This window comes from Loxodonta africana, chromosome 16, assembly GCF_030014295.1.
Source record: "Loxodonta africana isolate mLoxAfr1 chromosome 16, mLoxAfr1.hap2, whole genome shotgun sequence".
Classification (NCBI taxonomy): Eukaryota; Metazoa; Chordata; class Mammalia; order Proboscidea; family Elephantidae; genus Loxodonta; species Loxodonta africana.
In genome coordinates this window covers 37,529,627-37,543,558 of record NC_087357.1, presented here as the reverse complement: position 1 = coordinate 37,543,558, position 13,932 = coordinate 37,529,627, and the positions used below count along the sequence as shown (strand labels likewise).

The following is a 13,932-nucleotide window of genomic DNA, read 5'->3' as shown; positions in this document are numbered from 1 at the left end:
AACCTGAAATGTTGAGTAACTTCCTCAAGTGTCAGAGCTGGAAAGTGGCAGAGTGGAGACTTGAATCCATGACTATCTGATACAAAACTCCATGCTCTTAATAAATTGCAATAATGACTCACGAGTTTCACCCTGTGGCCTGCAGTTGAAGAGATGTTCCAGGTACACTCCCTCCGGCTGGGGTACTTGTCCGGCCAGTTGGGGCTTGCTAGAGTTCCCTCAGCGCTGCTGAGCCTGTGCTCACAGCCAGCTGGGGGCGAGAAGAGACAGACAGCAAGAGAAATGTCATCTGTGGGTGATGCCAAAGACAGTCTAGGCGGTGAGGGGGGGTCTCCTCCTTTCTCTCGTATTTGTCACATGGTCATTATCAAATGTGGGCAGGGGTCAGCCTGAATCAGGTGTCCCCTAGCTCAGAGATCTGCTGATTTGTTTGAACTGGCTTTGCTGCCTTCCTGATGGTAGCTCAGGAGTCAGGTGACATTTCCTACTATTACTGCTCACATCGCAGTTATCATCGTAAGTATGGTAGAGCTAGTGGTTGACAGCACAGGCCCTGGGGTCATGGGGATCTGAGTTCAAACCCTGGTTCCACCACCTATAAGCTGTGGGACTTTGGGTATTTATTTGAGCCTTGTTATTGATGTGTGCTGTGGAGTCATTATGACTCACAGCGACCCTATAGGACAAAGTAGAACTGCTCTATAGGGTTTTCTGGGCTATAATCTTTACGGGGACAGATAGTCAGGTCTTTTCTCCTGTGGAATGGTTGGTAGGTTCAAATCACCAACCTTTCAGTTAGCACCCAAGTACTTAACCATTGTACCACCACAGCTCCTTATTTAAGTTAGTGTTCATATTTGTAGAAAGGGCACAATACTGCCAACCTCATAGGAGCGATATGTGGACTAAATGAGATCATGTGCTTAGCACATGCCAGGCACGTGGTAAGTGGTCAGTTAACAGTGGCTAACAAGGGTCTCCACTATTTACAAAGCAGTTTCATTTTGTGTCTACCAAGTTCGTCCTGGTTACAGGGCTGCAGTGCGATGGATCGCTTTTGTGTGGCTTTTCTTGTAACTCCTACTCAAATGATTAGATGGGACTGTGCAAATAATTGTGGCCCACCAGGGGGAATGGTCAGTTTTGCCATCCCACTAGGCTTAAAATGAGCCATCCCAGAGGTGGGAATATAGGAGCTCACCACCACCGAGGAAGAAGAGCCAGGAACAGAGCATGTCTTTTGGACCTGGGATCCCTGAGCTGTGACCCTCCTAGACCCAGGACACAGAGAGAGAGCTGTAACACCGAAGATGGCAAGATGGCTAGAAGCAGCGGCAGAGAAACGGCAGCAGCAGAGGCAACAGAACCAGGAGACTGACAAGAGACTGGCAGGAGACCAGCAGGAGATGGTGCGGTGGGCTTCCCAGCCCACAGTGTGAGAAAGCTGAGTGCCTTCAGGCAGGAGCCTTGCTGGCAGAGTAGAGTGGCCTCTGGGCACTTGTTGGAACCAGGCTTGCCAACTCATGGAGCTAGAGCTGAGTGCCTTTGGGCCAAGGCTTACTGGTGGAGTGGGGTGCCTCTGGGCACTTATCGGCAGAGCTAAAAGAGCTTTGTAAGGCTTACCCAAGCAGGACAGACGCCCAGGCGTCAAGAGAGCTTTGTACCACTTGCCCGAGGAGGGCAGAGGCGGAGAGGCCAGAGAGGGGTGTGCCTGCGGCTCGGCTAGGAAGAGCCTGTCCTGATGCAAGAACTGAATCCTGAGTGTTCCTGAGCCGGAACTGTAACTTGTTACTTCCCTAATGGTGCTCTGGTGGCACAGTGCTTAACAGCTCAGCTGCTAACCAAAAGGTAGGCAGTTAGAATCCACCAGCTACTCCTTGGAAACCCTATGGGGCAGTTCTACCTTGTCCTATAGGGTTGCTATGAGTCGGAATTGACCGGATGGCAATGGGTTTGTTTTGTCCTTTGTTTACTTCCCTAATAAGCCCTACAGCTAGTAATTTGCAAAAACCAGTCTGTAAATCTAGGCAGTCCGATCCTGGAGCCTGCGGGTTCAACCACTTTGCAGTAGTAATTCTTCAGTGAGCATCTGAAGGCCCCCAAGTGCCCCCTGAACCAGTGAGCTGCCCTAGGGTGTCCCGGGTGTTGCCAGGGAAAGGAGGGCAGCTGCCGAGCCTCAGTGGGGCCCCCTTGCCTGGGCGTCGCCATGCAATGTCAGGCCTGCAGCTCAGGGCTCTGCAGACCTGAGGAAGCCCCCCCGCCCCTCACCCATCACCGCCCCCCGCCCCCGACTTTCACACGGGCGCGCATTCGGGAGACCGAAGTTTGCCCCTCCCCACGCGGAGGACGCAACCTCACCCTCTTTACAGTCGAGCCCGTTCTCATGGAGACGGTAGCCATTCCGGCACCTGCACAGGTAGCTCCCGAACGTGTTGACGCACTCGTGCTGGCACCCACCGTTGTCCGTGGCGCACTCGTCCTTGTCTGGGGAGATCAGCGGACTCAGCTGAGGAGCTGCCAACTTGGGAACACCCCCCACAGCTCAGAACCTCGCGAAAACCCGTCCTCCTCCAGGGAGCATCCCTGACTCTGACTATCCCTTTGCTTCAGGGGGTAGGGGGGCAGCATCTGCACCCCCAGTTTGTTGGGGATTACCCAGCCCAGCTATGTGTTGAATTCTTCATGTCCTAAATGTATATATATTTAAATGTATATATATTTTATATATATATAAATATATATGAAGGATAGGCTAATAATAATAATAGTCACAATAAGAAAATTAACTGTCATTTATTGAATGTTTACTACAGGCTGGGCACTGCCCCAAGCACTTTGTAAACATTAATTCTCACACAACCTTAGGTGGTAGGCACATGCACCCACATCACAGGCAAGGAAACTGAGGCCGGGAACAGCTAATGTGCCCAAGGCCACTCAGTGAGCAAGGGGCTTGTGTGGCTCAGAGGCCTAGATTTAGGTTGGGCTCTAAATCCAATGACAGGTGTCTTTTATAAGAACAAGAGAGGACACAGAGAGACGCAGAGAAGACGGCCTTGTGAAGAGAGAGACAGAGGTTGGAGTGAGGCAGCTAGAAGCCAAGGAATGTCACGGATTGCTAGGAGCCACCAGGAGCTGGAAAAGGGGAAGCAGGGTTCTTCCCCAGAGCCTTCAGAGGGAGCATGGCACCACCCACACCTTGATTTTGGACGTCTAGCCTCCAGAAGTGTGTAAGAATAAATGTCTGTTGTTCAGAGCCACCCAGTTTGTGGTCATTTGGTACAGCATCCACAGGAAACTCATATATAGCTGCCAATATAAAAAATCCCGGATCCAAGCAAGGTGGATCAAGGTGGAAATATTGGCGGGGGGGGGGGGGGGGGGCAGATAGGAGCTGGCAGGTACCCGAGGCTGGGGGCTTGCTAAGCCCTTTGTTCCTCAGTATGGTGGCCTGGCCTCCAAATCTATATACCTGAGAAAAAGTGGGCCCTGAAGCCGCGTTTGGAGACCGTGTTGTCCGACTTAAACTCCACGCGCATGTTGTTGCTCTGCGACGTGATGACGTCGGGCGTCTCGGAGCCGCAGAACTTGCCGTGCAGCCTGGCGTCTTGGGACAGGCCGCTGCGCACCTCCACGAAGTCGTACTTACAGACCTGCAAGGGGGCGAGGTGGGAGGAACCTGGTGCGTCCACGTCCCTCACCAGACCGCCACCTCCCCCGCATACTGTGGCGCCTCCTCCTGGGAGCTGCGCCGTGGGGCCAGATAGGCTTAGCTAGGTCCTGGAGGGGGGTCCCCTTGATCCTTACTGAGCCGGTCATTAGAATGAGTTCCAGGAGCTGCAGAGCCCAAGGACAGCAGGGGACCCCTGGTTTTCCAGTTGTGGCTCTGTGGGAAATGCATCACCTGGCACAAGTGGGTAAGGCTCCAAAAGCCGAACAAACAAAAAACCCAAACCCATTGCCATCATCCAGTCAATTCCGACTTATGGCGACCCCTTGTGTTACAAGTAGGTTGTCTTGGCTGTAATCTTTACAGAAGCAGATAGCCAGGCCTTTCTTCCTCAATGCCACTGCGTGGGTTCGAACTGCCACCCTTTAGGTTCGTAGTTGAGAGCAAACCGTTTGCACCACCCAGGGACCTTCTCCAAAACCCAACCAAAAAAAACCAAACCCCGTGCCGTCAAGTGGATTCCGACTCACAGCGACCCTATAGGACAGATTAGAACTGCCCCATAGAGTTTCCAAGGAGCGCCTGGCGGATTTGCACTAACGACCCTTTGGTTAGCAGCCGTAACACTTAACCACTACACCACTGGGGTTTCCAAAACCCACCCCCCCCTAATTCTACAGCCTTGCTTTCATTTATTTTATATATTGGGGTTCCACATGAGATTTCATTTGAAGAAAGGGCCCTCACTGCTAAAAGAAGGAAAAGAAGAGGAGAACTGGGCGAGGAGGATAGCTTTGCAAGCCGCTGATGTGATCCAACTCTGTCATATTTTCATGCAGAGAAAGTGAAATTCAGAAAGGGAAAGACACTTGTCTGAAGTCACACAGCTCAGCAATGGTAGAGACAGGACTAAAATTGATGTTGCCTGCTGTAGCAATGATTTTTCTCAAAATGAACCTGACTGCTATGTGGTCTGATCATTTGCTTTCAAGAGTTGATTCACTTTGGGGTAAGCCCCTCATTGGCATGGGGCCTCTATGCATCATGCTCATCAGCATCGGGGTCACCTCTTAGTACCCAGGAGGCCTGCTGGTCAAGTGATGACAGCCACACTGGGGTTGCTGTCAAGATGGGTCCTTACAAGGACCCCAGCTTGGCCCAGGCAGGGGGGCATGGAGAAAAGCCTGCATGCCTTGGGGGATCCTTCCAGCTCAAGGGACAGGCAGGGGGCGTGGCTGGCCAGCACACTGGCTCTAGGGCTCTGCCTGGACCTAGAGCTGACTTGGTCACATGTCCTGGGGAGTCTGACAACCACTGTCTAAGGGAGGGAAGGGGCTGTTTATATCATCCTTGCTCCCACCTGAACCTCGCCCCTTCCCTTCCCCATCTGCTCCTCTCCCAGCTGGATACCAACCCCCATCCTATCCCCAAGTCCTGCCTCCTTCACTCCTGCCCTGATTCTCCTTGGATTTATCAGTGACCAGAGAGTCAGGGGAGCTGTATCTGCAGAGAATGTGGAGCTGAAACCGCTGGGTGAAAGGCTGCCCCAGGTTCTGCCCAAGAGTCACAGCAGAGTCCTGTTCTAGTACAAGCCAGCTCCCTGCCTGCTGCTCCACTCGCTGCTCTCCAGCTCTGAGCCCCATCTCAACACAATCCCCAAGGAATCAGAGTGAAAAAGCATACATCATTGCCTTCCAGCTCAAACACTTCAAACTGCAGGGAGATCCGGTACTGAACAGGGGCCACCACCTGCCAGACACAGTTTTTGTTTGTAGGGTACTCCTTCGGCCACCCAGGGCTGGTGATGGTGCCATTCAGCTTGCTAATGAAACCGCCACAGGCCACTGCACGGGGGAAACAGAAACAAGATTCATTTGGTCTTAGTTCCGAGTGACTGCGATTTTCCCCAAGCAGCAATAAGCCCTGCTGTTCTTTAATAATAAAAAGAGAAACTGTTAGACAATCTGAACTGATTAATTCTGTGTCCTTTTTTTCTGGTCTAATTATTTCAACTGAGGATTGTGGGGGAATGACGTTGGGGACAAGTTTTTACGGCTTTTGCAAATGACGATGCATCTGTGCTTACCTGTCACCTAGGGGCACAGTTGGGGATGCCACATGACTTGGACCAAAGGAGCGTTAGAAATGGTTGCACCAAACTATGCCATGTACCTGGTTTACATGAACACGCAGATTCATGCAGACGGGCAAGGAAAACAGAACACCAGCCAGGTAGAAAGAGAATGAATGAAGTCTGCTATCAGCAAGTCACTCCAAACATGCTCATAATTTTTTCTTTGTTTTTATTTTCTATCTTAAAAGTCGAGTTCAAAGAAGAAACTACTATACAGGACTAACCACCCACATGAGCCACAGCCTCGTTTATCCGGAGGCCATAAGAACTAGATGGTGCCTGACTACCACTGCCGACTGTTCTGACCAGAGACACAATAAATGGTCCCAGATGGAATGGGAGAAAGACATAGAACAAAACTCAAATTCTTAAAAAAGGCCAGACTTACTGGACCAGTAGAGACCAGAGGAACCCCCGAGACTATTGCTCTGAGACACCGTTTAAACCCAGAACTGAAACCACTCCCGGAGGTCACCTTTCAGTTAAATAACGTACTAGCTGATAAAATAAATATTACCATGAGTACTGTGCTCTTCAAAAAAAAAAAAAAATCAATTATTTGAAGCCGAACAGTCAACATTTACCGCAAAGGTGAGAAAGTAAGAGGGGGCAGGGAAGCTAGATTAATGGAAACTGAACAACCAGAATGGAAATAATGAGAATGTTGACACATTGTGAAAGATATAGCCAATGTCACTGATCAATATGCATAAAATAAAAAAAAAAATTTTATAGAAATTGTTAAATGGAAGCCTAATTTGCTGTGTAAACTTTCACCAAAAGCACAATAAAATATTATTAAACACATAAATCATGTAAATTTTACACTGCCACATAAGAAAATAAACCATGGTCCTGGTTTCACCATTTCTAGAGCACAGTTTGCAATTTTAACAAAACTGTTAACATGCTCAGCTGCTAACTGAAAGTTGGCGGGTGATTCTACCCAAAGGCACCTCAGAAAAAAGGCCTGGTGTTTCAGTTCTGAAAAGTCAGCCAGTAGAAACTCTATAGACCAGAGTTCTATTATGACACACATGGAGCTGTCATGAGTCTAAGTCAACTTGATGGGAACTGGTTACTGGTTGTAAAGTTGTTGCTTCCGCTAGGAAGTAGGTGAATCTTCCACCATGTCTATGAGTTGTTACTTCACAGCCAACCAGCTGCCCTATCTCTGCCTCACTGCTCCCCAAGACTCATTCCCCGAGCTGGGCGGGTGCAACACTCACCTTCACAGGCCTTCTTATCAGCCTTCAACTCATAGCCAGGGTCACACGCACACTTGTAGCTGCCCAGTGTGTTCACACAGCGCTGCTCACACCCACCGTGGTCTGGCCAGGAGCACTCATCCACCTCTGTTGCAGAAGGAAGGTGACCTTGGTTAAATCATCAGAAAGCCTCCTGGTCTTATTTCCCTTCCCCTTCCATGTCCTGAGCCCCTAGCTCAGAAGGAAATGGAGAAAAAAATCAAGAGTCCGCTAAGAAGAAGAACGGTTTCTTGTGACCACCTGCTAACCCTGGAACACTGCTGCCATCTCCCAAAGTAACCAGAAATGTGAGGTACACATCCACTTCTGTTATGGATTGAATTTTGTCCCCCAAAAGTGTATTGAAGTACTGGCCCTGTACCTGTAAATGTGATCCTGTTTGGAAATAGGAGTTTTTATGTTAATGGGGTTATACGAGAGCAAGGGTGGGTCCTAAACCTAATCACTTCTGAGTTACTAAAACAGCAGGATAGACAGAGAGACATACATGGGGGGAAGACAGACGCCATGTGAGGACCCATCTGTGAGCAAAGGAACATCAAGGACTGCCAGCAATTACCAGAAACTGGGAGAGAGGCCCATGGAAGGAACTGACATGGCCAAGATCCTGATTTGGACACTTAGCCTCTAGAACTTTGAGAACATGAATTCCTGTTCTTTAAAGCCACCCAAGGTAGTATCTGTTACAGCAGCACTAGCAAACTGAGACAATGCCTGAAAAACCAGCAGCAGCTATAGTAAGTCTTCATAAAGGGAGGGACTTGGTGAGGCTAGCAAGAACAACTTGTTACCCTAAAGCAGGGCTCCTCTGAGAGGAGGTCACACTTGGATAATTTAATTCTTGGAGGTATTCAGTCAACAGTATTCATTGGTGATTTCAAAAAATCTCAAAAGGTTCCATACCACATGCTTAATCCATTTTAATGCTGTGGCATTTGGGAAAATCTCCACCTCCCCATAAATATGAAGCTGCTCAGGGAAAATAAATAAAGGGTTAGGACAAAAGGACACATTTCTGAATGAGGATGTCTACATATTCTCTAGAGATTAGAACTGGAAACGATTACTTAGCATTTTATAAATAACTTGAAGAGGTGTACAAGGGAAAGGAGCCCTGGTGGCACAGTGGTTAAAAACTACAGCTGCTAACCAAAAGGTCGGCAGTTCAAATTCACCACCCTCTCCTTGGAAACCTTATGGGGGTAATTCTACTCTGTCCTGTGAGTTGGAATCAACTCGAGGGCAACAGGTTTTTTTTTTTTTTTTTTTTTTTTTTGGTACACAGGGAAATGGTCAAGATTACAGAAAACACTGGGCTTTTAGGTGAGCAAATGCTCCTGGAATAACTGCAGGAAGGAAACAAGAGATGGCTGAGTTGGTGGTGTGGTCTGCGGGGGATTCAGCACTGGCAAGTGTCTATTAATGCATTTAGGGCAATTAAACAGCAACCAGCGGGCGGCCACAATGCTATCCAGAAGAAAGCAGAGATTCTCACGGGAGAATCTCCCCAGACACGTCAGCCCACATAGCACTGAAGAAAAGAAAAACCCAAGTATTGGGAAGAACGTTGGAGATGAAAAGAAAAATAGCAATATTCTATATTGCCCATGATGGTAATTTACCACTGAAAGAAAGCATGTAGGTTGTGATCTAACACAGCCGGAAGAGCCCAGTGAAGGAACAACTAAACACTGAGATATCTTCCCCAAAATGTCCATTCTAGGAAGAAGAAGATCAATAAGCAACGTCATGATAAACAGAGAAAAGATTGAAGTTGTCAAGGATTTCATTTTCTTTAGGTTCACAATCAACACCCATGGAAGCAGCAGTCAAAAAATCAAAAGCAGCATTGCACAGGGAAAATCTGCTACAGAAGACCTCTTTAAAGTCTTAAAAAGCAAAGATGTCACCTTGAAGACTAAGGTGCGCCTGACCCATATGCACGTAAAAGCTAGGCAATGAATAAGGAAGACCAAAGAAGAATTGATGCCTTTGAATTATGATGTTGGAGAAGAATATTGAATACACTATGGACTGCCAAAAGAATGAACAAACCTGTCTTGGAAGAACTACAGCCAGAATGCTCCTTAGACACAAGGATGGTGAGACTTTGTCTCACATGCTTTGGACATGTTATCAGGAGGGATCAGTCCCTGGAGAAGGACATGATGCTTGGTAAAGTAGAGGGTCAGTGAAAAAGAGGAAGACCCTCAACAAGACGGACTGACACAGTGGCTACAACAATGGGCTCAAGCACAACAACGATTGTGAGGATGGCACAGGACCGAGCAGTGTTTTGTTCTGTTGTACACAGGGTTGCTATAAGTTGGAACCAACTCAATGGTACCTAAAACAACAACAACGGGAAGAAGACTGGGGTAGGGGTTAGTTCCTAACACGATGGGAGGTAGGGTTAGGCCAAATATGGAAGTTGTGCACCAAATCTTGAAAAGTCTCATTACACGTAAAGTAAAAGGAACCAGAATGTCTCAGAATTGGAAAGACCTGAAGAACTATCAAGTCCTGCCACTTCAGGAAGGTATTCTTTTAATAACATTCCTGATGGATGGCTTTTCAGACCCTGCATGAAAACTCTCAGAAGTGGGAGGACTCTCACTACTTTTCAAAGGTGTTTCATGGGTCAGAAATCCGACTCCTTCCAACTTCCAACCCCTTGGTCTTGGCTCTGTAATGAAGACCCACACAGAGAATGCAAACCCTTCAACCATCACATGTCCCTCTACTCTGTCCTTTTCTAGCTGAAGTCCACTTCCTTCAAGCCTTCCTTGTCTGTGATGCACAAAATCTTCATCAATTTGGCCACTGTCCTCTGGGTAAAAGACAGTTTCTAAGCGTTGCATGACTTTACAGAGTGGAGAGTAAACTTTGTTAACTCTAACAGTGATGTGTTCTTGGGTTCAACAAAGACTTAAATAAGTTGGTCAGGAGGGAAGACTGAGTTTAGGGGAGATGGTCTAGGAAAGGCACTGAAGTTGCCTACATCCTCAAATAAATATAAATATTAAATATGCTACAATGGTAACTATTATGCAATATAATGTTTACAATATGCAAAGCGCTTCTTAGACATTTGCTGGAAAGCATAGAAGAATAGACAATAATGAGTAGTGAAAGAGTCCAGTCTTCAGAGTGAGTCAGACAGACCCAGGTTCGGTCCTGTGTCTTCTACCAAAAAACTGGTTGACCTCAGGCTGGTGATTTAATCTCTCTGAGTGTCCCGCCTGCTTGAAAATGAGAACAATAATACCTGCTTTTAGGAATGAGGTAAGATTTAAGATGACACGTGAAGTGCCCAGTATGTAGATGATCAATATAGCTATCACTATAGAAGACAGTGGAGCCCTGGTTGCTCAGTGGTTAAGAGCTCAGCTGCTAACCAAAAGCTCGGCAGTTTGAATCCATCAGGTGCTCTTCGGAGACCCTATGGGGCAGTTCTATTCTGTCCTATTAGGGTTGCTATGGGTTGAAATTGACTTGACAGCAATGGTTGTTTTTTTTTTTTTTTTTTCAGTTTATAGAAGACAGTGGAGTTCCTTTTGAAATTCCAAGGGGTATAATGACACAATGATGAGAGAGTGGAAAGGATAAGGTTATCTGGGCACATGTGAATCAGAAGAGGGTAGAGTAGTGCAGGCCTGACTGAGGGAGGAAGACAAGGCAGGAATAGAAAGAAGTGGAATGTACTAAGGATGGGTCAATGAAAGAAGACTAGACCAGCAAGAGAGCAGCACAGAAGATTCTAGAAACCTGGCTGGTAGGCATGGGGAGAAGGGTGGTGGACGGAAGGAAATTGAGGAAAGAGCCCCTCAGAATCGACGAAGATAACAAAGGACCAAGATAGGGATGGGTCTAATGCCATATGATGCTATGGCTATGGGCAGGACCACAGATGAACAAGTCTCCTAGGGCCATCTCAGACATGTGGAGGGAGGGAGGCAGTGGGATGGATTTGTGCCTAAAGCAAAGAGGAAGTGGGTGAAAGGCATACTCTCTCCAGCAAGATCAGTGGGATATTTGGCCACTTACAAACCCAGTCCAACTCGAATGGATGGTATGAAAGTGTACGAGGGTGCTCCTCTCAGTTGGAGCTTGGGTGTACTCTGCATTGCCTCCATGCTGTGGTGGAATAGGCTCTGCTCCAAGCCCACCGGCCCATGCTTGCTCAGTGCTACAGTGGCCAAGGCCAAGCCTCCCAGAAAAATCTGGAAGAGCATGGGGGTGGAGGAAGAATTTGGAACCAGAGCTCGGCTTTATATACAGAAGCTTCTGGGCCCTTTTCATTCTCCAAGTGGTATTAGTGAAAGAGGGAGCCAGTCTCTAGTTAGATAATGAGATGGCTTCAGAAGGATCCCAAAAGTTGTCTCAGATAGTCATGGAAAGAGAAGTCAGGACATATCCCTAAGCCTCTGAAGAAATGCTTTTTAGGAAGCCCACTCCCCTCACCAAATACCTCCTGGTGGTCCATTAGCACTGGGACAGTAGAATTCAGGAATGAAGGTGGGGTTTCTCATTTTCTCTATATGGGAAGTGTGGGACCCAAACGGCACTGCCAACTCTGGATTGCTATTGTCTTCCCTTGAAGCAATCAGAAATGTGAGGTGCTCCACTTGCTGCCGGCCAAGCTGCCATCTGGTACCAGGAAAGGGATGCAGAGGCCAACTGGCACCCTGGTCAGTGTCATCTGCCAATTGGGCCCTGGGCAAAGCCTCCTGCCAACTGGCACCAAGGCAAGAGCTCCTTTGGCTAGGCCCATCTCTTCTGCACAGGCTTTGTCATTACTCTTCTAATTTCTTTCACTGAAGAAGTACTGACACATGGCGCTGGGCACTTTGTGTTCACAGGACATCTCACTGGTGGCCTTGTTGGAAAAAGCCTGGTCTAAGGCTTTGCCCAGTATCTAGACCTGCACTGTCCAATATGGTAGCCACCAGCCACATGGAGCTACTGAGCGCTTGAAATGTAGCTAGTCTAAACTGAGATGGGCTTTGGGTGTAAAATACACACTGGATTTCCAAGATTCAGTAGGGAAAAATGAACATAAAATATCTCATTAATAACATTTATATTGATAACATGTTTAAATGATAGTATTTTGGATACATGGGATTAAATAAAATTAAACATTAAAATGAATTTCACTGGTTTCTTTTTTGTAAGGTGGCTATTAGAAAATTTAGAATTACATGTGTGGCTCACACTTGTGGCTCTCATTCTATTTCTGTTGGATAGTGATGCTTTAGATTGGTCTCCCACCTAAGCCACCCTCCCGGGAACCCTGCAGCGAAAGCAGAGCAGGTTATCATGATGCCCAATCCACAAAGGGTGAATCTGAGCCACCTTCATCCATTTGTCTATTGCTCAGTAAGTACTGAGCCTACTATGTGCCAGGCACTGGGGAATATAGTGAAGGATAAAACGGGTATGATCCAGTCTGAGAAAGCAAAAGTGACCTGCCCAAGAACGTTTAGCTGGTAAGGAACACAGACAGATCCAGAACCCAGAACTTCAGATGCTAAATCCAGGGCCCCTTCCTAGGCCCCAGTGGTATCAAATAGGCAGTGGGGTGACAAGCATCAGAAGCAAATCACAAGCACAATGAGATATTCGAACGCCTTCACTTTTTTTCCCTGTGGCTTTTGGGGCTTTGAGCTAAACAATGGGGTATAGGGAAAAAAGAGTGGACTATGGAATCCTACAGATCCAAGTTCTAGTTCTAGATTTGCTACTTTAGAACCTCCATTTCTTTCATTTTAAAGTGAGGGTGATAACAATGCCTACCAAGGATTATTTTGAAGACAAAGCGAGATAACTCATGTAGTATCTGGCACATGGTTGGCATTCAATAAGTATCTTTTCTTTTCCCTTTGATAGGTCCCAATGGGTTTTGGACAGCCCTGGCTCCTCCTTTACGATTCAGGGTCAAGTCAAGGTTAATGTTGTATATTTCTTCTTTTCTAAATGTGGTTGCCTGCAGTCCTGTTTGACATAAAAATAATGTCAGGCTGGGTCTGTGCACTAAGTCAGTGTAGGTGGGCCTCAACTGGTACCCTCATGGGTGTCTAAGAAGGTGTCTGCACATTGAAATGCCCTTGAAGTAGCTAGACTGGGTAACTGGAGCCCCACCTCCAAGTGTAGCGTGGGGCCACAGCCTTCTCCCTGGTCGAGTCCACATGTCTACAGGGCAATGTCATTGCCCTTTGCTTGCTGGTCTCCTTCACCACCTTGAGGACAAGGGCTGTGCGTTTCACCAGCAGCCTCAGCCCATAAAAAAATAGCACAAAAACACAGTACAGTGTGAAATGCCGAGAAGGGAGATGATACCTTGTAAACCATCAAACGAGGCTGGTTATCATGGTTACTTAGAACAGGCCAAGGCTCTTCCCTCAGTCCCTTACAAGCCAGTTTAGCTTCATAGAGACAAACATTCCTTTCCATTTTCCTGACTGGCATCTTTAGTAGGGTTGCCAGTGAAACGCAGAAGACCCAGTTAAATTTGAATTTCAGGTCAAACAAACATTTCTTAAGTATGCAATATTTGAGATATACTAAAAGATTATTCATTGTTTATCTGAAATTTAAATTTAACTGGGCATTTTTTTTTTTTTTGCTAAATCTGGCAACCTTAATCTTCCGCCTTAGCCAGTCCTCTCAAAAATGTGTATTGCTTCATCAGCAGAACAAGGAAAGAGGTTTGGATGGGTCAGTGCAGACCAGTTGCTGGAATGGAACACCAATGCCTGGGGATGTGGAGTGGCCCTTCTCAGCCCTGATCAAGCATGATTGAAATTCAGTTCAAAGGCTTATTTTGGGAATGAAATGACATCATGTAAATCAAGTAC

The 13,932-nt window shown here is 47.1% G+C and overlaps 1 protein-coding gene across 1 annotated transcript in view; it reads right to left on the bottom strand.

Moving 5' to 3' along the window:
• The window catches only part of TLL2 (tolloid like 2), a 163,361-nt gene that overhangs the window by 8,294 nt on the left and 141,135 nt on the right, over positions 1-13,932 (bottom strand). Inside the window, exons 14-18 of the mRNA XM_003409211.4 lie at positions 7,034-7,159; positions 5,354-5,514; positions 3,473-3,653; positions 2,359-2,484; positions 123-250 (exon numbers count right to left, since the gene is read on the bottom strand). Coding sequence (XP_003409259.1) covers positions 123-250; positions 2,359-2,484; positions 3,473-3,653; positions 5,354-5,514; positions 7,034-7,159 — 722 coding nt within the window. The remainder of the gene's footprint in view (positions 1-122; positions 251-2,358; positions 2,485-3,472; positions 3,654-5,353; positions 5,515-7,033; positions 7,160-13,932) is intronic.